Source organism: Dermacentor variabilis, chromosome 5 (assembly GCF_050947875.1).
Source record: "Dermacentor variabilis isolate Ectoservices chromosome 5, ASM5094787v1, whole genome shotgun sequence".
NCBI lineage: Eukaryota > Metazoa > Arthropoda > Arachnida > Ixodida > Ixodidae > Dermacentor > Dermacentor variabilis.
The window spans coordinates 98,699,361-98,723,708 of NC_134572.1; the positions used below are offsets into that span (position 1 = coordinate 98,699,361).

General features: G+C 47.6%; 1 protein-coding gene across 2 annotated transcripts in view; it reads left to right on the plus strand.

Annotated features, from left to right (window-relative positions):
* The window catches only part of LOC142582962 (uncharacterized), a 47,744-nt gene extending 27,553 nt beyond the window's left edge, over nucleotides 1-20,191 (plus strand). The window contains exons 2-4 of one of the 2 annotated variants that reach the window (XM_075693130.1): nucleotides 13,071-13,144; nucleotides 13,762-16,106; nucleotides 19,075-19,242. In XM_075693130.1, coding sequence (XP_075549245.1) covers nucleotides 13,071-13,144; nucleotides 13,762-16,106; nucleotides 19,075-19,108 — 2,453 coding nt within the window. In that variant the 3' untranslated portion in view covers nucleotides 19,109-19,242. Of the gene's footprint in view, nucleotides 1-13,070; nucleotides 13,145-13,761; nucleotides 16,220-19,074 lie in introns of both variants that reach the window. The other variant, XM_075693129.1, reaches the window with a different exon arrangement.
* Nucleotides 20,192-24,348: the final 4,157 nt, after the last annotated feature.

Below are 24,348 nucleotides of genomic sequence, written 5' to 3' on the forward strand. Positions count from 1 at the left end.
TCTGAAATGTTCGAAACGTATTAGAAAAATATTCGCATTTACGAACAGTGGACTGTTCGATTGAAAGAGCGAATCGAATAGGACACATTTACATTCGTTATGGGAAATTTTCGAATATTCGCACACTCCTAGTTGTAAGCACTATAAGGCGCTACAATTAGCCGCAGTGGTTGCACCCGCAAGACGTGACATTCACGTGGCGAAGTTAATTCGTACGTCGATGATGCTTGTGCCGCTATAAAGACATTCACGTCACAGCGTAACTGACGCGTAGCGGCAGTTTCGTCATCCGGATTCCTGTCCTCCTGTTAAAAGGTTCCCGCAAATAGTGCGACAGCCTATATTTTATATATCTTTACTTTTCACAGCGGCCTTCGTGCTTGATTTTCTGAACTTGTGCCATTTCGTGTTATATTATCTCTTTTTAGACAATCTATTTATGTAATCCTATTGTCTCGTATTTTATCCCTTCGTTTTGAATTCTTTTCAACTAAGCGGAAAAATTATAAATGGTCACGTTGTATGTGGAGACGTGGTTCAGTTTGTTTTACCCCCGAAACGGCTGTTACGTCGTAGTGAGGCCGTTTTTAGTGGACTGTATAGGGCTATTCATTATGAATATGCGGCTGTGCAAGATATGACGATGGACAAGAAAGGAAACAGGACGGGTACTTTCTTCTTTGACCTCGTCTTATCTTGCGCTACCGTGCTCATGATGAATCATTACCAGCTAGCCCAGTTGTCAGTCCTGCAATGTGTATAGGGCTACAGGATATCTATATGTATAGATATCACTATATAGCCGGCCTTGTGTAGCGTGAGCACGAGGTATAGTGTTGCTTATTGCTTATTACTTGCTTATTAATCATATATTTATTGCACCTGAAAGGTCCCGTAATAAGGACATCTAAATGAGGGGTGGTTATATGGGAACAACAAGTTTTTAAACCTTTCATAATGAAAATAGCCTAAATAAAAGCGTGGGAATCCACACAATTCGAGCTTTGTCAGACTAAAACCAATCAAAACTTAAAAAGGAGCGGTTAAAAACCCAGACGCCAACCTGGTACAAAAATCCAATTGAAGAAGAAAAATAGCGAGTTACTATGTCCAACTGGTGTTATATGACAGGGTGGAATATGTAGAGCGCTTAATAGTATTTGAAACGCAATGAAAGGCAGCTTAAGCTCTAAGTTGGCAACCAAGCGCCCGCTCTACTAGCCAACACACCACAGCCCACACGAGAGCCAACCAACGACATACGAGGTAAATGGCATGGGTTGATAGACGGTTTTTATCGATGGTAGTCTCGAAATGTGGATATCAGTGATCAAGGCGATACGTAAGAAGGTCATTCCAATCTCTGGTTGTATGAAAAAAAAAAGAAAAAAAAAGAAGACTGGACGTGTGGAACTAATGAGCACCTGGAAGATATGCTGCATTAACTTACCTGCAACTTCTCCGGAATGTCTGTAACGTTTCCGAAATTGGGCTTGTTTTACGGTTTTACAGGCGTTGGCTCACCTGCCCTCCTCTTCCCACCTCCCTAACGCGCGTTTGATCATGTTACCCCCCCCCCCTTTCCCAAGCCTTAGCTCGGGCTTGAACACGTGACGTCATGGTCGACGTCATGGACTCTTTCTTTTCAGTTTCACTTTCAGAGAGCCTTATAATGTGAAATATTTGTTCGCGTGCTTCTTACATGCGTTTCTTTAAGGAAAATCCCTTCGCTCAGCTATAGGTAATGCCAAGAATGGGCTCAAAACTGCTCTTTTTTTTTTTGCCACGTAAGATCAATAATAAATAAATATAATGCAACTTGGTTAATTACGCACATAAGTACGCAAGTTCCGCCTTATTTAAAGGCTGCCAATCCCCACGCTTGCATGGTGACACTAGCATTATCGTGATTCCGTTGCTCTACTTTTAAAAATTTGGTACAGATTAAAAAAAAAAAGAACAGCCGGTATATGTAAGTGCGGCAGTAGATGTCAGTCTGTAGCATGCATGAAATGACGCCCTGTGCTGAAGTCATGTGCATGCACATTGACCCTGAAAATTTTAATAACGTCGACCTAACAGAAAAACTGACGTAAAGAAAGACAACCAACCATACATACCAGCGCAGCTCTTGCAGTTCTTCTCGATGTAGGAGGCCCTCTTACTACATTTATAAAAAATAAATAAAGTGAAAGTGTTAACAGTGTCGATAGCTGGGCTAGCTGGTCCATTATGTGCTGTTTATAGCTATGCTGCTTTATAGAAGGTACCGAGTTTATCATGCACCGAAATCATGCACCACTTAGTGGAACAGGAATTACTATTCATTGACGTAAATTCGCTTTGTTTGTCTGTCATAGCTCGCGTTAGGTAGGTGTGCTCCGCGCACTTGTCGATGACGTATCTCCACGTCCTCACGGTTCGTTCAGGAAAGCTAGCAAATTCAATTTTATGCGAATATTTGAAATTTATAATACACGATACACCACGTGAAGTGATCATTTCTATGTAGAGATATGACGACTTGAAAAAGAAAATGAATTTTGGGGAAAAAGTTTTTCTCGTTTTCAATTTTTCCTAAGCAAAGAAAGCTGGAAAAAACAAGGGGTCTAGAATTTACGTAATAAAATAGAGTTCATTGTTGTAAATCGTACGAAATACAAAGATTCAGGCGGCATTATTTCATCCAGTTGGAGTAAACTATTTGATCGTGGTGGTGTGCTGCGTCTCCATCTTTTGTTGCTACATGCGTAATTTACCGCGGGACACAGAATCTCAGCTTCTGCGGTTGAAAAAATGACAGAGGACAGCCCCAGTAACTCTCCCATTCAGAATGACCCACCTCAAACACCACCATGAAAGCTTGAGGACATCCTCAGGACGTACACATGCGTACGTCATGACTAGGGCTCCGTGTTTTTGGATTAATCCGAAAAAATTCTATAAACACTCGCCGGTAAAATTTTTGACTATTCGGATTTATTCGATAAACTCCGATTTTAACGGCCAATATGACCCTGTTCCGTTCTTTATCGAAAGCCTTTCGATAAACTGCATGTTCTGAGCGGTCATTGATACATCGGCCGGTTTGGCCGATATAATCTTTACCTCACGTCAACAGTATCTCGTAGTGCATCGAACATTTAACAAAGCGCTCGTCGCCCCCGGGAGCGCGAGACGACATCTTGATATGCGGTCCCCTGGCGGCACTCGAGTGTCACGGGACCGAATGGAACGCGGAAAGCCTGCAGGTGGAAAGCGTGGCATGCTCACGTGACGCATTTCTGTAGCGCGTGAACAGAAATTTCGGGCAAGCGAAATGGGAAGGAAACGAAAGCTTTCCAGCGACTACGTAAAGGAGTTTAGTGACGTTGAAGAGTCAACGTCACCTGAAGGAGTCATTGTTTGCAAGTTTTTTTCGTGTGACGTCATTGCCAACGGCAAGGGCGCCTTGGGAATTGCGGAGCATGTATAATCACAATGCCACGTCCAGCTGAAGAAGCGCCGTCTCCCATCAGTGATAGCAGCCTCGTAAAGTATGCTTGCGTCTATTACAGCAAGCCTTAAGGCTGTAATACGCATAAGTATAGGTGTTCTGTATTCAAGTATTTGTGCTTGTGTGTATGTGTGTTTGTGTGTTCAAACCTTCCAGACAACTAAAATACGCTTCGTGCGTTCTGATGTTTTCGCGTTCAGATATCACTTCATCTAAGATTTTGGAGTATTGAGAATAATGCAAAATTAAACTCCGAATTTCGAAGAATTGGGGATATGCAAGAAATAAACTCCGATATAAACGCCTATAATTTCCTCCCAAAAACTAAACTCCGAATTTCAAAAAAAAAATATATATATATAAACTCCGAAAGCACGGAGTACTAGTTATGACGTCCTCAGAAATCCTTGCGTGAGCCCCAAACATACTAATAAAGTTTCCTTCTACGGCCTGAGTACATTGTCAGGATGTCCTCAGGACAGAGGGGGTATTCTGTAATTGCCGACCTAGTGAGCAAGTCCATTTCTTCTGCTGCTGAAGTTCTGATTGGCTGGGATGGAGTACGCGTGAGAAGGAGACAGACACCCCTAGCCAATCACCACTTGAGCAGCAGACGAAATGGACATGTCCACTATAGGTAGACACATACAGACAACCCTCCCTCTCCCCCACCAGCATTCGCGAAACTTTGTGAAAGTATCTCGGATGTCTTGCATAGTCTGCCCATGGACATCATTGACCGTATGCACAGCAGAATTTGCTGTTGCGTCAACTTAGTGCTAAAGTGTATGTGCGCCGAAAAATTAGCCAATCTGTGCAGGATTTTTTGAGCAGCAATATATTCATCGTTTGCGTTTCTTGTCATTAAGGCAAGTGCATCATTGCATAGTAGTTACATCTTAGGTTTTTCATGCTGACACAAAAAGTGAATCCCCCACTCCTACCATCTCCCTGTATATTTAGAAATTACTCTGCCAGTATAGCTGTTCCCTGAAAAGGAACTGCTTGGCTTCATCTTCGTTTTCTAACGAGGAAAGCATCTACAAACGGTCTTTGCGTGCCTCGGGTTTCAATTTCGATGCGAGGCTTTGTGCGGTCAATTTTCAAAGCGCGCTGTCTGGCTGCGCTACTGGAATTGACGTTCTTCTAGAGCAAGATTTTGAAAATCTTTTCCACGTCTAAATAAAAAAAAGATGCAAATTGTCACGGATAACTTTATTAACTAGATTTTATATCAAGCAGAAAATTAGCACATTAATTATGCTCCATGAACGATAAGAAATTGTTCTTGTACCGTGAGGGGGCAGACTTAAATAGTAATGGAGATGAGATGCAAATACGAAAACTGGGTGGTGGCGCTGCTCCGAAGTTCCCCACTGTGTCTCGTGAAAGGCGTCATTGCTTTCGACGGCGTTTGCTTGGATCTATGTGAACTGTTTTTCATTAACGAATGACCACATCGCGTACTGAAGGAACCGAAGACTCAATCTAACAGCAAGTTTTGAGGACTCGTCTGAAGCCAGAAATGGCCCAAATACCAAAATAAAGTTGTTGTTCTTTTAATTCGTGAGGTCACACGTACATACATTGAGCTTTTGACGAGGAATATAGTCGAGAAAGTCCGGCCTTTATTTGTTCACTCATTTACAAAAATTAGCGCAGAATGAATAAGAACAGCAAAAAAAAAATAATAATTTACCGCGGCAAATTGCTTCATGCGGGTCGCGTTAGAGAATCTACTCACATATGGCTGCTTCCTTGTCACCGTTCTGTAAATCTAAAGGTGTCCACATGTGTGGCCCTTGTTGTTTGCAATGCCGAACCCACAACATGCAAGTGACCACGTAGGCAAATGCATTACATCCGCAGTCCGAAAAGTGAATGTTTCGGAAATGAGTGAGCGAGTAAAAACTTTGTTGCTGGCCTAGGAAGAGGCGGTGCACGACAGCGTACGCCATTCCTCCCCATCCAATTAAGAGAGCAAAAGAGCAGCTTTCGCGGATGCTACATGCAGATGAGAATTCCAAAAGCTACCGAAAATCTCGAAGCAAATAAAGAAGTGGGTTATGTTTTGTAGAATGTTCACACCTTGCCATTAGTTCCAGAAACATGCCGTTTACAGCCTTGGTGGCTTAGCGGATGCGGCGTTGCGCCGCTAATTATGTGCGAGGGCGCGGGTTCGAGTCCTGGCCGCGGCGGCCATATTTCGACGGGGGCGAAATGTAAAACATTGCGTGCACGTTTAGGGGGTCAAAATTGAACCGGAGTCCCCTGCTGCGGCGTACCTCGTAATCAGATCGTGGTTCTGGCTCGTAAAACCCCAGAATTTAATTTTAATGTTTTAAACATGCCGTTGCATGCATAGAGTTTCCTATGGTTGCATGTACCTACGTCTGCTGTTCACTTTACTTCCGGTGTGCTAAGAAAGGTCAGGATATTTTTCCAGTGTTTCCAAAATTTCCAGGTAAAAAACTGTCTTCTTTCGTGTTTTTATTTTTTTCACGCTTTCAAAATTTCCGGAAATTTTACATCACTATGAGTTCCGTGCCACCAACTTCCCGGAGCATTGTACTCGAGAATTGTATACTCGGTGTCTTCGAATATTCGATTGGGGACAACCGAACTGAACGTGTGAACAGGCGCTCTTTTCCGCCGTCTGGTAGCGAGGCTGTGGTGACAGTAGGAGCACCGTCACCGACGTAACCCTTACATTCCGGTTCACAATAACGCTGTAGCGAGATCTACGGCTGGCGCGTCAGCCAATCAAAAGCGCAATAACGCTAACGCGCGTTGTCCCTCCTCTTCCGAATGTTTGTCTTCCCAGTCTTGAGTGCGCACTCTCAAACACCGCCGTTACTGCCGGAGCCTGCCTCTTGGTTTGCTCACTCATTGCGCCAGACTATATAACGAAGCATCGTGTATATGCCTACAGATCTGCGCAGCTATGCAAGCGTAATCCCAAAGATCGAAGGCAAAAGAGAAGTGAAAATGCTTGCACTGATCTATAGAGCCAATTTCACAAAGCTTTTTATTTATCATAAGTGCTGGCTACTATTGACCGGCTGCCTTCGATAGTGATACGTCCAACACGATTGGCTATAATCTGCTCTTACGAGCAAAAAAAAAAAGGAAAAACAGAAATATATATATATATATATATATATATATATATATATATATATATATATATATATATATATATATATATATATATATATATATATATATCATTGTAATAAAATAATTTAACCGTAAAACTTTTTTTTTCTTTTTCTTCCCTTTTCCTTTTTTTATGAATGGTACGGCTAACCCGCAGAAGCTTTGAGTAAGAACAACAAATGGCTTCTCGGGATTCAAAACAACTGAGTAATAAATATTATACTGGATATTTCATTTAATAATCCTCCTAATTAACAAATTTGAGGTCGTGTGTTCATGTGTCGTACTTGAAGTCCATGCATCATTCTCGAAGGCTATTTAATTGCACACGCACAAAAAAGACTCTAGTACGATCATATGCCTCAGCACACAAGCCGTTCTCCGATGCGAAGCGTCGATCAATGTGCTTTCATATAGCGAGTCGCGCCCCGTCACTCCTCTTATTTGTTTCTCGTTTGCATTATTATCCGCGCTTTATTCTTTCGGCCGGCCAACTGATAAGCCGCTATCAGCTCTGGCGCTGTGCCTCCATTGTATACCACATAATCGCCTGTGCACATACGGCATGCCTGCGACAACAAGGTGCCTAGCTACCGAATGCGTAGTTAGGGCACGCTGAAATCTCCAGTGACGTATCAATTATGTCCTCCCACATAATTATTGTGCTACACAAATTATTAAAAGGTCTTAAGACGTTCACCGCGCTAATTCAGCTGACATTTTCACAGGTCTCTGGGAGAGAAGAAAAAAAAACGAATTCGATTAAAGAAATATACTTGAGCTATTTACTATCTTCAGAGCATAGGTGGGATTCAAAAGTGAGATTCAGTTGAAATAAGGAAACATAATTATGACTAGAAGAGCTCGCTTAGTCTCGCAGTTCAAGTTGAATGATGTCATACATGACATTCGCAGCATTTTTGCTGTAAAGCAATAAATCAAATACCTTATTAAAAGCTAGTTACGACACACGCTCACCGCTCGCGCCATGCTAGCGGTTTCTCCTCATTGCCTTTGCGATCGTCGGCCTGCATTCCAATTCTGAAGCTGGACGTATCATCTATTAGCGGAAGCGGCCGGCCAGCATGGCACAGGACACTTATACGAGCGAAGAGTTTCGTGAATTGCGCCCCTCGGTTTTAAGATGAGGAATTTGTCCGCTGGTCGAAAACTGGCGAATGTAAACGGCATTGCGTCGGGGGGAGGGGGAGGGGGGGGGAGCGTTCACCCTCGTCTACTCGCAGGCAGAGGTGCGCTCTCCGAGACGGGCGCGAGCTCCTTTATAGGACGCGCGAAGTTTGATGCGCCGCATGGAAACGCTGGTGCGTAGTATTGTGATATAGTGCGCTAGGATATGCGAAGCGTTAGTGTCGCATTCGTGTAAATGCGTGCTGTCAGTGCCAGAGGATTCCCGCCCGTGTCACGCATGCAACCGCTACTCCACTCACCTTCCTTCTCGCATGGCTCGGTCGTGCTCTTGAAAAAAAAATAAAATCTTTTAAGCATTCACAGTGCTCTCCGAAGAATTATAGCCCGTCAATATTTATGCAAGTAACAAGCATCCATAAACATGCCACCATGCGAAACGAGGTTGCATTGTTACCTCCACTAAGCTGGTAGGGGCCCGTGTGTGTTCCTCTGTGTCCAGCCATTGTTCTATAAAAATCTACAGTACTACATAGTTTCTTTCTAACGTGACACAATGCATTGGGGGTTTTTATTCCGCTTCCGTTTTTATTCTCATTACTTTGATCCGACCAATTACCATTATGTTGCAGCTCTACGGCCATACAGCCTTCGTGCCATTAAACATGCATGAATCATCATCATCATCATCATCCTCCTCGTCATCAGTTATATTGTAGGACGTGCATGAATCATCATCATCATCATCATCATCATCAGTTATATTGTAGGAGATCTTCCTGCGTATAACTTAGGCAGAGAAAAGGCACTAGCCTAAATCACGGCTACACAACTCAAAACCATCGAGAGCCACAACCAACTTCTTTCGGGCCGCACTTGAACGAGAAGGGTTTGCATCGTTCGCAGGTAGAAACGCTGCTTGGTGTTGCTTGTTGCTGTCCTCAGCACGTATTGCAACGTCACCTCGGTACTCGAAGACCAAGGGCGAATTTTGTCCAGTTATCAAAGACGTACGTGCTAACGAAGAGCGACGGCAATTTCAAGCCACTCTTAGCTATATGCTTCCTTACTTGTTAATTTTTTTTTGTCAGTGGTATGCTATAAAAGCGGCGCAGGGTTTGCTTCCTCTGCACGCCTTTTAGATCCGGTGTTCATTGCAAGTAGACGTGGCTGCAGCTGCACTGTATACAGTCGCAGTATTACCCGTCGCCGCCAAGAAAGGCTCGCGAATCGGGTGCTCACTCTGTTTCTTACCTTTGAATGACGTGAAACGCTAGTGGTATGTGATGTTAAAGATTACTGATTAAGGACGTCATACATATTTCTGTTGTTAAGTACCATACGAACATAAAGCATTGATTTCTTTCACGGTTAGAATCGGTGAGAAGGGGTTTGCCTCTGCATCCTGATGTATGCCTACTATATTAGTCAGGCTATAGCGTCGTGCCAAGAAACCTGCTCGCAGAGCTTCGGTCACTTCACTACGAGCTCTTTGAAACGCGTCGTCGGTGGATAGAAACGTGCTATTTTTATCGGCCTATAGTAGGGAGCCCCAAACTGACGTCGGTGGCGCCAACGTTTCCATATCCAAATGACCTTGACTGATACTTACTCTCGACGCGCCGCAATGGGATCAAATGTTTGTCAAGGTTCAAAAGTAATGCGAATTCACGCATTTAACAAGAGTCTGAATCTCTTCGCATTTCGCAGGCACTGCAGTTTCCGATCATTCAATCGAAACCACTTGGGAAAGCACACGTTCGATTCGTGTGCGGACGCCGCGCCATGCAATAACGCTGCCGTGGCTTTGACTTTACTTGGCTTGGCTTTAACTTGACGAATGCGCCCGCTGGTCGTGCGCTTTTCTTATCTCCTCCCACGAAGAGATCTCACTCGCCCACGCATGTTGTTGGTTTGTTTTAATGTACTTGACGCCGCATGTGGTTCATGTCGTTCATTATGTTTGGCGACAAAATTGTCGTTTTTCTCACCAAAATAACTGTGAGCTAATTGTACCGCGAGCCCACCGTGCATATGTAGAAGCCTACGCTCGGCCGTGGGCTTTTAATGACCAAGTGAGATCCATCCATTCCGTTTCTGCTAGATTCCAAGCCACGTTGGTATATCAGGCAACGAAAAGAATAATGGTTGCGTATGCATGGCGCACTCCGAAGCGTCACGAAAATAATAGTATACCAATTGAACGTAGTCTAAGAGCGACTAGTCATTATCTGGTGTCGAAATGACAGCACGAATGGGACTGGACCGCAAGCAACAAGCTCCAACTGACTATAACTTCTGCTTGGCGAATGAAAGACGTTCCGTCACGAAGAACGATTTATACCATGTCGACTTTGAATAGTGCACCCCTACACGCGGTTTACTGACAAAATAAGAACAACGTACATACCACTAATGCCACAAACTGTTTACAGTGATGCATGTTTTAATTATACGTTCTCATATCGCAACACAAAAACAAAAATAGTTTCGCGAATCATGCAAATTTCAAGTACCTTTTCAACGTTAACTTGAGGAGATAATCCACTTGTGTCTCTGACGAACGTTCTGAACTTTTTAGGCGATACGGGCTTTTTTTGAATAAACGTTAGAGTAAACCGGTCAGCTTGTGACTGCCTTAATCTTTATTATTTTAACACCTTGTGGCTGGCGCAGCTGCCCAAGTTGATCTTGTTCCATTAAAGCCCGTTTAAATAGATCGGCCGCGGGCCGTATGTTGTCTATCCCTGACCTTAAATCTTTCAAGCTATCCATTGCAACATAATACCGTAATGTACGTGTAATATTTTGATTTTATTTTCTCAGAAATTTGGTTCAACGGAAGCAAGAAACCTCACAAACAAACAAAAAATATATATAAGAAAGTAAAGAAGCTCTGGCTTTCTTTATTCTCTTCTTGTTTTTGGATATATCCAATAGAGACAAACCTCGATTCCACGAAGTCGATCGGACTCGAGAGAGCTCTTTCGTTGAATCGAGAACTCCGTTAAATCAAAAACACTTACAGTACACCGAATAGGAGGAGGAGGAGGAGGAGGAAATAAAGAGAGAAGGCAGGGATGTTAACCAGAAATGCGTTTGGTTGGCTACCCTACTCTGGAGTACGGGAAAGAGGGAATAGAAAGATAAGACAGAGAGAGGGAGGGGAGGGGGAGGAAAGCCGCGGTAGCTCGCGCGCGCACGCGGAGGGCCTGAGCGAGTCAAAGACGTTCACATAGGTCAGTCGCCCTCAAGAAAGACAAAAGTGCCTTCATAGCTTTGTGAGCCGACGAGCGATGGGGACGTTCTTGAAGTAGCACTTGCACAGACAACGGCCGATCGTCCAGTCGTCGCAATGCGATAGATAATGTTTGTCTTTCCGACTGAAATCGATGACAATGGCACAATAATTAAATACTCGATGCTTCCACGCCGCAGACGTCGCATGCAGTACTGTCAGTCATTCCAATCAAAGTAGTGTGTACGCCTCCGTGAAAGCCACTCCCGACCACAGCCGGTATAGAAGCGATGCCTGACGTCGGTGAAGCGCGGGAAGAGGTCGGAGTTGAAGCGAAGGGTCCAGTTCGTGCAATCTGATGCGCCTTATATTTGAGCTGGTTCCACTCTTGTTAAAGGGAGCTTGCGTGCCAGGTGACGAAGGAATGGGAACGCTATGCACTGAATAACGTCGCAATTATTCAACAGTCTAAAAAAAAGATGTTTTCTTGAGAGCGTGTACGCAATTATCGCGAACAGCAAGCCCGTTGGACGCGTCTTATCTGTTTCTTCATGCAAGCGACAAACCTTCCTAACAGGTCAATTGGCGTCCGTAACCTGAAGTGAAACACGGCATACCCACATTTGCTTTGTATATCTATTACAGCGAATCTGTTTATGGCTAGGTTTCCGTGCATTTCTGTCCTGCGCGGGCAAAAACCTTCGGCGGATCCCGAGGAGTGCCGACCCGCGGTGGAGGTCAAGCAGGCTTCAAGCACTCCGCCATCTTGCAAAAATAAGTTTAATATCTACGGTCCAAATAGAACTCGTATCACATATTAAACTGATGAGAACATATACCCCACTTTCACCCGCGTGGGCCACGTCTACGTTCGCACCGCCCTCTCTTTGTCGGCGTTCCAAGCGCTCGCCTATGTACTTTACTTCCGCTCTCCCGTGGTGGCGGTTCCGTCGAAATGTCAAGCGTGTCTAGCTTCCTCCGGCTTCTCGGGGCGGCGGTCCCGTCGTCCACGCGAATGCATATAAAGATCACTGTAAATGAGTCCGTACCTTTATTCAAAATTCCGTGTCACCTCCGTGTCGTGTGCTAAACAGCTTCACTTATCTTCCACATTCAAAGAGTGGGACAGCTCACGATTTTTATCGATTAGGGTATTGTTGCAAAGAATCGTTACAAATGTTTGTCCGTGAATTCTCTTTCAGGCAGAGGTGTATGATAGGAATCGATTCGACGAAGGGATGCCATATACACCTTTATTTTTTGGTCAGGAGTGATGTCATCACCCTGCAGACACCATACACCAACGCGCCCGCAATCGTTCGTTCGTTCGTACGCTCCCGGATCGCAGCTTATTTGTTTGTTCTGGTTGCGGGCCATCGTGTGCTTTTTGTTCCTTCCGATTTCATTTCCACGCTGCTTTCTGAGCCGGTGCTGCATTTTTGCTGTCATGGGCGATTAGATGTGCTCGTGTTTCCTCATAATACGCAGTTGCAAACCCTTGAATGTACATGGCAAGGCGGTGCTATGAATATACCAGAATGCATATAGTGCGTACCGTTTTTCTATGTACGCGATGCAGAAATTCTTACTCACCGAGATACAACAACGTGCGGTTTGCGTTAAATCCGTAGCCCAGCATGATGGTGGTTGTGTCTCTCGTACCCCATGCGTCGCTCCGGAACGTTGGGACCGATGATTTGATATCGATCTCTGAATGCAATTCCCAGTCGATGCGAAATTCAAGCGGAAAACCCGACGCGTGCCTGTCACAACAGCGCGAATCTCTTTTTCTTCAGATGCAGCTTCACTGCAGTGCCCTCATCCGTTGCTTCGTGGCAGTGCACTTCGTTTTGCGGTGAAGCGCCATTCGAAGGCGAAATTTACCCTCAGTTCTGACAGCTTCGAAATACTGCTTTGTTCGTTACACTCATTGTTTCATATTACCTAGTTTTGTTATAAGGTGGTTTAGCTATTTGTTTACTTGTTTCTGTTCGTTCGCCACACCGCGCCCTCTTTATTCCGCCGCTGCAGGTTCGCCGAATGTCCCCGCCGACGCCGACGGAGCTCCTGGGGAGGCAGGCCGTCGAGCAGCAGCGGCCCCTGCGGTGAGGAATGCATGCGTTCGCTCGATAGGTTCCGAGACGACCTGCGGTGGGTGGCAGTGCTTGTATGTGGGATATTCCTCGCTCGTAGCGTCTGAGGTGCGGAAGGTGATGACAGTGGTTACGCATGTGTGCTTTCCGGTCAGTGCAATTACAACGGACGCGTGCCGTAGCAGTTAGAGTCTAGCATTACGCAGAGTGGGAAGCGCCGCGTTTCGATGGGGGTGAAGTGCAAGAAACGCCCGTGTGCCGTTCATTCGGTGCACGTTAAAAATAAAAAAAGAACGTCAAATTATTTGACTCCAATGAGCGTTAATTGTTATCCCTTATATACGAACGAAAACGAATGTTCAGCAATTTCTAGTAGTGAATTCTCGAACCTTATACTAGTCGTTTTCCCTTGCTGTACGGTTCCTATTCGAAATTTCGAGCACTCGCTCGCCCCATGGAGTTAAAAAGTATTACCTTTCATTACACCATAGTGATATCGCAGGTAAAAAAAATATAGTAAAAATTTGTGACTACTATGATTACCGGAATATTGTTCTTTAGCTAATAACCGATGCCGGAGTCTTCCCCGGAATAACCAGTCGTCTAACCAGTCTTCTCCGTTCTCGCAGGCTGCCGCCGAAGGTGCTTCGGCAGCCAAGCAGCAGGGGAAGCATGAAGAAGCTGCTCATGGGAAGGGCACTGCCGAAGAAGCCAAGGCGCAGCAGCCTGGCTCTCCGACGAAGGCTCAGGCCGAGCCTTTGGCTCCGACTAGCGACTTAGCAAAGCCTGCGGACCAGCCGTCCTCAAAGAAACCGACAGTCCTTGACACCGCCAAGGAGGACGTTCTGGGTGTGCTGGAATCCGTGAAGAGGAACGTGGGAGCCGCCAAGGAGGCGTTCTTCGAGAAGCCCACCAAGACCGAAGAGAGCAAGTCGCCATCGAGTCCGCCCAAAACGACGGCCGGCTCCGCTGAGCAGGCGGAACCGCCCAAGATGCCTGGAGCGAAGACACCCGAGGCCAAGACACCGGAATCCAAGACGCCAGAAGCTAAGGGGGAAAGCTTCCTCACGAAGCTCGGGATCACGAAGTCGGAAGAGGCCAAGCAGAAGGCCAAGGAAGAGGCCGCTTCAAAGCCCGCCGATGGAGGAAAGAGAGAAAGCGGCGCCTTCATTCCGGAGATTGGCAAGCCTGCACTGGAGACTGCGCAGGGACAGGCCGAGCGGCCCAAGAGTGCAGCAGAGAGAGAGGTCACTTCTCAAACGCCTCCCTCAGGGACTGGCGCTGGAACAGCGGAAGCCGAGGCAGGGGAGGACAACGCTCCCGGACCTCTCGATGCGGGAAAACTAAAGCCTCAGGAGTTCCTGATCTTCGGGAAGGCAGCCGCCGAGGGCTTGAAGCAAAAGACTGAAGAGGCTAGCGAAGCGGCCGAACAAGTCAAGCAAGCGGCAGACGTCGCTCTGCAGAAGGCCGGCGAGCTGAAAGACGCTGCCGTAAAGGCGGCGAGCGAGGGAAAGGAGAAAGTAGCGTCGCTCGCTCAGCAGGCACAGAAGTCGGCCGCCGCGGCCACCGATTCCGTGGCAAAGAAAGGTGAGGAAGCCGTGCAGCAAGGAAAAACCGAAGCCGACGCTATTTCTCAAAAGTCTCATGAGGCTGCCTCCGCGGCGAAGTCAAAAGCTGAGGAGCTCAAGGAATCTGCTGCCGCTGCCGGGAAGGATGCCGCAGCTGCGACAGCTGCAGGCGCAGGGGCCGTAAAAAAGGCCTCTCAGGAGGCCGCGGCCTCCGCAACCGACAAGGTTGTATTGGCAACAGAGAAGGCGAAGCAGACGCTAAGATCCGAGGCAGAAAAGGTCGAACCTGCTGTTAAGCAAGCTTCTGAATCTGCCAAGGAGAGAGCAGAACAAGCTACTACCGCGCTGAAGTCCGGCGCCGAGTCCATGAAGGAAAAATCCGAACAGGCGGCCAGGGCCGTTCGTGAAACTACCAAGAGCGCCTCCGAGAGCGCTGCCAGCGCCGTGAAAGCCGTTCCCGAGCTCCTCAAGGATACCGCTCAGCAAGTGCACGACAAAGGCAAGGCGAAAATAGATTCGCTTCTGCAACAGGGCAAGCAGGAGGAACCGGCCACTGCCTCGAGCAGCCCCGCAGAGCAAAAATCGTCCGAAGTGATCGCCTCAGGGAAAACTCAGTCCGAATCTGCAAGTCAGCAAACGAAGCCCCAGCTTCCCGAAGAGCCGACGCAATCCGAAGGGAAACCTCTCGACTTCGCAGTTACGAAACACATTGTCTGCACCGCCATCGTCGACGTCAACGCGGCGGCCGCTGGCGAAAGCGCACTCTCCGCTAAAACGGTCACAATGAAGAGCGGCTCGGAAGTAGAAGACGGCACGGCCGAACTGCACTTCAGCGACCCCGCCAAGGACGGGCCGCAGAAGACCGTGGAGTCGCCGAAGGCGGTCTCCCAGGAAGTGCTCGACTCCGCCAAGTCCGAAGCCGAGCTCCTCGTCGAGCGGGTCATTTCGTCCGTCGTCGGAGCCTCGGAGTCGTTGAAGCACTCGGCGGACGACGCCGCCCACAGCGAGAAGGACCGGCTCGAAAAGCTCAAGGAGAAGGCGCAGCAGGAGTTCGCGTTGTGCCAGGAGAAGGCCCACCACTTGCTCAGCGACGTCACTTCCGCCGTCTCGACCGCAGCCACTTCCGTCGCGGCGAAATCGGCGGAGATATACGACGCGACCAAGAACAAAGCTCACGACCTGTCGGAACAAGTGACGGCGAAGGCTTCGGACACGGCCGAGTCCCTGAAGCACGGAGTGCACGCGCTCCAAGAGCATGCCGCGGAGTTGCCGCAGCTGATCTTGCACACCTCCAAGTCGCACGGGCCGTCCGGCGAGGCGACCACTGGCGGCAGCGTCTCCGAGGCCCCCCACGAGCAGGCCCCGCTGCTCCAAGCAGACCCCCAGCAAGAGAGGCCCGGCGAAAGGTTAAGTCCGAGCCCTAAACCGGAAGATATTGAATCTGCAGTTGTCAAAATTCAGGCTGGCGTGCGGGGTTACCTCACCAGGAAGAACCTGCAATACCGAACGCAACAAGATGGTAAGGCGCTCGAGTTATCTTAAAACCATACCGCTCTGTGGCACGAATGATTGAAGTGAGTATACCGCGCCGACAGCCAGCTGGGATTGGACACTGTGTATTGTTGTGTAAAAGACGAAATACCATCTTGATGCGTTAGCATTGTACAGGACGCTCGCCGGCCTTCGTGACAGGCGCCGACGCGAAATTCGGAGCGGGAGGTGGAGTTGCCGTTAACCAACAGGAGGAGTAGACTGACGTTTCAGGAATGACAGCGCGGCGTGTTTGAAGCCCGCGCTTCTCCATATATTCTTGAGGCCATAACGCAGTAAACCGTTCTTTAGTCTGGCGTCTGGCCCGTGTGCAGCAGTCTTTTGTTGTTGTCTTGCCGCTGAACTATCGACATATTATCGAAGTATACCGCACTTCGTATCAACATCACATGAAGCGGATATAAACAACGCACAGAGTGGATAGAAAACAAAAAGCAGAGAGAGAGAGATAAGAATAAGCGGAGAGATAGAAAGGGACAGAGAAAAAACTCACGGGTAGCCATCTATGATCAAAGAGGGATGTCATAAAGATTTCGGCGAGTACAACCATTGATTGGTACAGGGAAGCACAATAACGACGGATTAGAGTCGCTCAAGGTGTAGCACGGCGAAAGGCTGCATGCGCATTCGCCCAATCCTGCTTTTGCAAAGTATTCACCCCCATGGCGTCCGTGACGTCACGTGCAAGCCATCTCACCAACTCCGTGCAGTTAAACAAAAAGCTGTGGGTCGCGTTAGGCAACCAGAGGAGACAATCGGATGAAGGGCATGCGGCTCTATTGTCTGCCTCTGATCGCCCACCGCGCGGCGCTGGCGAAGCTTCACAGAAGATTTGTCGCGCACAACGGGCGAGTCCTCCTGCCTTCTCTGCAACACGCAGCCGATTATCGTTACTGATTGACTGTCATGAGCCATGCATAGATGTTCGTTAAGGGACTCCAGCTGTCCAAATTAATACTGAGTCTCCCAATATTCGGCGCGCCTCATAATAATATTCTGGTTTTATCGTGTAAGAACTCCAGAAATAGAATATTTATATATTTACAAGGAATTATATGGACACTCCAGGCGGCCTTTCGCCGTCCGTATCGCCGTCGCCGGAATGTTCTGGGTATACATGTTTATACCCCATATTTAGATAGAGATAATTAAAAATGCCCGACTGCCGGATTCGAACAAAGCATCTGCATGACAGGAGCCCGATGATACTCTTAACCATTAGGACACCGAAGCTTGCCTCAGCAGGTGGAACAAAACACCTTTGTCTCCCCGCTTGCCAGAGACGTTTCGTAGCTGCCAGAGGGATGTTCCTTCTACGAATCAGGAATTGCCTCGCGCGCGGCGTCGCGACAATATGTCGCACCCGCGTATACTTTGAGCGCCGTTCAAGAAGTTGTTGCTGCTACTGCTGCTGCCCGTTCAACTCGTGCCACATGCCAACTATGGGCGATTGGCCAAGAAATTGGTGGGCAACTCCAAGTTAAAATCACACGTAAAATTTCAGGCTGCTGTAAGAGCCAATTAACGTTTATGAAAGGTTAAATTACATGTTAAAATGAAGGCAATAGTAGGAAGAACCGATAGTCATAAATTGAAAAGCGCGCACACATACAAAAAAGGAACGTAGACACAAATTTAACGGGGCATTCGATTAAACCCTACGGAAAATTGTATCATTGAGGAGCAAACATCCCTCTGGCTGATTCCCAGAGGTCCCAAACGAAGTAATCCAAGCGCAACGCTAAACATTGCTATATCGCTATCAATGCTTCGACCTTAGGGCGAAACTGACTTTTTTTACAGCGAAGCTGTCATTCCGGAATTTTCGTCATGTCGTAACGCCGACAGAAAGCTGTCATCATCTATGGCTCATGCCCCCAAATGCAATGCCTCATGCCCCCGTAAGGTGTCCAGGCTACAAGCTCTCAGCAAAGTAGAGCCAACAGTGCGTACATTCTTTGGAATCACGCGTACAACACACAGAACAGCATACGTTTCAATAAAGATCAAACTCGAAACAAGCATCCGAACCGCATAATTGACGTTAAGGCGCAGCTGCGCCTACATGCAATGCGAAGCGCTCCACACATATATTTTCCCGGTAAAGATTACCGTTGCGCAAGGTGCCGTGGCGATGGCAGCTTGACTGTAGCATACGAAGCAGGGGGTGACCTAACTACACTTTCGTATGTAAAGGAAGAACCCGCCTAGCGAATGATTTGTGTTGCGACAGTACTATGGGAAGGCCACGTATAGTGAGGACTCCTGAAGAGCAGCTTGCGTACGATCGAGGCGCGGCCAATTTCTCTTCTCTCTGGTCCACTCCTTGTATAGGTGCACGAAGTAGCGGCGCAAGCCATGTCGCAGGCCGTCGAAGCGCCTTACGCTAATAATTAGGTAAAATACGTCTGAATGTCGCCACGTAAATAATTTCAATCTATACATAGCAGTAGGCGCCCATTCTAGTTGTCGTTTACAGATTCGCTGTCCAACCAACTTCACAGCGTACATTGGAGACCCCCCCCCTTTTTTTTTTTTAGCATGAGCCCTAACCTTAACTACACTGCACGTACGGTGTTAGGAAGACGGAGTATATCCTATAGACCGTATAGACATAGCATACCACAACTCCACTATGATATAGATTCGGGGGATTCATGAATCGTTAATTTGTTTTCTTCTATCTAGCAAGCGATCGTTCATTGAACTGTCCTCGCCAGACGCTGTTTGGTTTAATCCACCGGCTTTCTTTCTATGCGTTCTGGTGACCGATTTCTTCTTCTTTTTTTCTTTTTTTCATTTCTACACCGCACTGCTTTGCAGGCGAGACCTCGCAAACGACGGGGAACGCGAGTGAGACGGAGCAGTCGGCGGCGCCAACGGCAAACGGTAGCGAGCCATCAGACACGGAAGCGGCGGCGACCAAAATTCAGGCCGCCTTCCGGGGCTACATGGTCCGCAAGGAACTCAAACCCGACAACGGACCTGGAAGCGGCGCCATACACAGGGAGGATCTGGTCGAGTCTCGCTAGTCCTCCACCAGATCGGCGCTGGCGGCAGCTCGCTGAACTGCGCAGCTCAAAAATTTTTTTTCCTCGAACCGCGGTCGGAGAGCCGAGACAAGTGCCTTCTATAACACTATGTTCCTTTGCTATTATTTCAAGAGCGCGTGGAAAAGAAAAATGAAAATGTGCAGAGAGTCTATATGTTATATAGTGCGTGCTTGCGTTATTGAATGTACAGAGTTTAGAGAGAGTTGTTTGTCTCTTTTCGACCAGGTGTACTTTCCGTTTGCTGCACGGACGCTTTGGTCCTAGACCATTTTAGTTTCCGTTCATGGGGGCGTTGTTACCTTGGCGTAGGGGTCATTTTTCTCGCACACCTACCTATTCAAATACATGTACGACTGCTTCGCTGTTTGCGAAGTGTCTGTAACGTGCTGTGTGTCGGGCAACGCGGGCAGAAAGGCTTTCGTATCAGCTATAGGACGACACACCATATATCTTGTGGTAAAATGGTCTATGCAATGATTCCGTGTCTGCCAGCCATGTGGTGTCAGCTCCGAAGTCACCAATGTTCTTTTTTATACATATATATACACGGCCTCTGTTCAAGCGTGTTTTACGTTATTATATTACAAGCATTTATAAGTTATAATTTCTCAGTAGACGGCTCCGGGATGGTTTCAAGCGTCGACCGGAGAGGCATGCATGCACTGCCTGTAGATTTTATAAGTGTCCGCGCGGATTTGTCACCCTCAACCGGCGGCTGTAGGAAGTGTCTGTGCGTGACGTCGCGCTACTTTCAGCGGAAGAAAGTTTCATGACCGTGTGTGCCTTATATTGTCACTTGTTACGACGTGAGTGTGAAAAGAGTAATAGTTTTACCGGCGCTTTCCTTTCTCTCTATTTCAAAATAAACGTTGGAGTATTTAACTTGATACTGTCTTCTGCCTCGGTGGACATCATTCCTTTTTCACAAAACTTGGTGGAAGCGGTGGGACGCAAACATAGTGCTGAGAGAGAGAGCAACTTTGTTACAAACGGCTCTGTCCGAAGCGTCTTCGCTAGTAACGCGTCACTATCTGTGCTTCGAGATAAGAAAAGTTCCTGAATGTGTGTATATGACAACACGCCGGCTAGACGCGTCACTGCCTTCGCATGTTTAGTGCGGGTGTCACACGGCGCACTCTTGATCGCGATCAAGCCCGATCCGGATCGAATTTCTCGGTCGTGATTGGCTCCTTTGCACAAAATACGCGAGTGAGCCAATCGCAGTCGAGAATCTCGATCCGGGTCGGTGCCGATCGTGATCAGATGTGTACGTGTGACACCGGAATCAGAAGCATGAAAGATTCACCGCGACTATAGTAGGATACAACTTAAAAAAAAAACAGCACTTGGCAAACAAGGAACAAGGACCACGCGTAGTTGTTTTACTCCGGCAGCCAATCACAGAAGCAAACAATCGTCATAAGACCTTTTCAGGTCGTCATACGGTCGTTATACGACCTTTTCAAGATGGCGTCGTACTTGATACCTCAGGAGCGTCTGCTGTTGTCTCTTCGTCGGCGGAAGCGATGAGGTATCCAACAGACATAGACAAAGTGTATGGAGTTTGAGCATTTCACTCTTCAGAAGTGCGCGGCGCAGTTCATTTCACTGCTGAGCTCGTTTTATCTATGAAACTTCACCGCCAACTGAAGTGAAACTTAGCAATAAATAGTTACAGCGAAGCAAGAGTTCTTTATCAATTCAGTAAAGAATTAGGCTTTCACCGTACCTCTATAATAGACGAGTGAAAACGTATAAAATTATGCCTTTATAATATTTTTTGTGGTTACCGCCTTGGTTTAGGTAACAGGGAAAGTTTGAAGTACGAACTATTGCAGCTTCGCGGAGGAACTGTGGCTGGCGGTTATGAGGGCCTGGGCGGAGCTTCACTGCTGACTTAAATTGTATCCAACTACAGCAGTTTACGTCAGGTGGAGAGACCGTCAAAAGCTCTCTCTCTCTCCAAACCGTACGCGTTGAAGATTTTAACATTTTACCCTGGCTTCCACTTGAACATTGGTCTGCCGCATGAGACGCGAACATTGTACCGCGAAGCTTTTTTTTATTTTCTCTCAGCGTAGCTAAATACTTTTACACAAATGGGCGGCTGTCCCTCGTCACGGAGGAACTGCACAGGCTTGAAAGTCCGCTTGGAACGGCGTAACACAGACCTCTGTGGCTATGCCATGGTTCTAGTGAGCGTGAGTGAAGTCAAAGGTTCGATTCCCGGCCGCATTCCAATGATGGCACAAGGCAGAAAGAAAAAAGAAAAACGTTCGTGTACCTTGTTCTGCGGTGCGCCGCGTTAAAGATCCCCAGTTGATCAAAATAATCTGGAGCTCTCCACCACGGAGTGCCTCGATAACCCACGCTGCAGCTTCAGGACGTTAAAACACCTGAATATTTGACGGCGTGAAGTCAGCAGGCTTGCCATAGCGGAGGCCGGTACCACCCGGAACATGGGATCCTTCCCATTGTTGCGTACTCCAGGGTAGCGTACCGTACTGCTGCCGAGAAGTAGCGGCGCCTGCCTGTCGAAGCTCGACCGACATTACTTATTGGGTAGCGTGGCGTTGTCGGCAGACCGCAGGCATCCGGTAGATCATGGCGACCAAGCAGGGGCGAGACGATTTGCTAGTGCGAAACTTGCACGGTTTATTCAAAGGTAGTTGAAAGAAAATAAGAAAAGTATGAAGTATCTCAAAAGTACATTTCGGAGCCCCTTAAATAGGCTCTCTACAAGTGTGGGCGGGATCTTGCTTCCGTCGATGACACGTGACAGGCACAGAGAGAGGGCCCCTCCTCCTGCATTACCGAGCACGGGAAGAAGTCGAACCTCTTTTCGACGAATCCGGGAGAAGGTCGGGTGAATGACCTGTCGCCCGTGGGCTCCGGCCTAGTAGAAGGTAGGGTGAACGACCTGTCACCCGTGGGCTCCGGCCTAGTAGAAGGTAGGGGGAACGACCTGTCACCCGTGGGCTCCGACCAAGTAGAGGGTAGGGTGAATGACCTGTCGCCCGTGGGCTCCGACCAAGTAGAGGGTAGGGGGATGACGTATCGCCCGTGGTGTCCGGCGCCAACCCTAACACCATATATATGTCAATATAGATAGGTAAGTTGTGGCCTCGAATGAAAATGCACAACGAGCACGAATGAAAAAAGCCAACAATCAAAAAGGAAAACTGCGTAACATAAGTCTTTTAGAGATTTAATATTCGAAATTTGAATATTCGTGTTCTAGCAGCGTGGCCTATTCAGACACTTCAATGAGCTTAAACAGAGCTGCTATCGTCTAGCTATGACTGGTAACCGATCGACCCGCACCAAAGGACAATAGGTTTGATATCGAAACCTAGAATGCTAGTTGGAAATTTAAATTATGGGGTTTTAAGTGCCAAAACCACTTTCTGATTATGAGGCACGCCGTAGTGGAGGACTCCGGAAATTTCGACCACCTGGGGTTTTTTAACGTGCACCTAAATCTAAGTACACGGGTGTTTGCGCATTTCGCCCCCATCGAAATGCGGCCGCCGTGGCCGGGATTCGATCCCGCGACCTCGTGCTCAGCAGCCCAACACCATAGCCACTGAGCAACCACGGCGGGTAGTTGGAAATAGAGGGACGTACTTGGGAATAAGCCGAGGTAGGAAATAAGTAAAAAGAAAGATCAATCGTTTCTGGGTAAGTTCATAGCAGGTATAGCAGCACTGCTACCTTGTTGCTTCATCTAACATTTAGTATAAAAAAAAATATACTCAAATTTGTCCTAACGCTGTGATAGGACCAAGTGCATGCCGTTTCGTTCGTCTTGTCCCTGTGATGGGCTGAAATGACAAAAGCTTTTTATTCTATGACGGCGACAGCAGTTGAGAGCTCGAAACTGCAGGTCTGCTGTGTCCTCCCGTCCAGTGCAGTACGCCGACCCGTCAAGTCGTCGTCGGGACTTTTCCTCAGCGTCACTGTCGCCCGTATAGGCCGAATAAAAACTTTGCCCAGCACTGCCACTGAGGCAATGTGCAGTTGAGCGCTGCACGCGCTGATAACCACATGCACTATATAATGTGCAGCTTTGGCGTTTCTTAATTTATTGAGGGGTTTAGCGCTGACTGTCACTTGGGTTGTGGCGTCTTTGCACGTATTAAACGGAGGTCACAACAGTCAATAATGTTCCCGTAGTATCAGGACAATGTTGCGTTGCATCGCAAAAAAAAAAAAAAAATATGTGAGAAGATGGCAACTTCTGCTGAGAGAGAGAGAGGAGGGGGAACATTTATTTCTGATGAGTTGGGGTGACTTCCTCGTAGGGTGGAACCCTTAGTTCAAGGCCCCATTGGCTCGCGCTACTCCAGGTGAGAGAGCCCGCTATATAAATGCTGCTGCTGTGAATGAGTCGAGATCTGGAGGAATCACTGTGTGCGTGTGTGCTTCTTTAAAACTTGAGAGCTGAAGGGAACCGTTGTTGGAGCATGAAGCTATAAATCACATAAGACACACACACACGAGCGCACTCACCCCTGGCTACACATCCTGCAGCGTATGATGCGTGCAGACCGGAAGGCTCGCGTATTACTGAAAGCTGAAATGGGCTATCTTGCGCTGGTAACCTTGCACTCCGCCATTGGGGCAAATAGCCTGCCATCAATCGGCACACTCTGCACTGAGGAAGCGGCGTTATCTCGGAGCGATCGCAAATGTTTTCGCCGCCGTCAAACACAGTTGCTGGGAGCGCCGTAGCAAGCACGTGGCGACAGTGAGTAAAGCCCGACAACAAGGTTCTCTCGATGTCGGTAAGTTCGTCGACTGCCACATGACCGATGAGTAAAGCTCACGCCCTGACCTTCGTTCATCGACTGCATCTCGGTGGGAAATGATTTCTTATACTTCCTGACGTAGGACAAACCAGACACGTGCGAGAAGCGTGTGACGCCAAGCTGACACGTGTCGACTGACTGTGTCGTGCGTGTATATATACTGGGGGGCACAGCAGACTGGTCACAGTGCAAGTGTCACTGGCGTGGCCGGTAGATTTTACAGAGTCAACCGC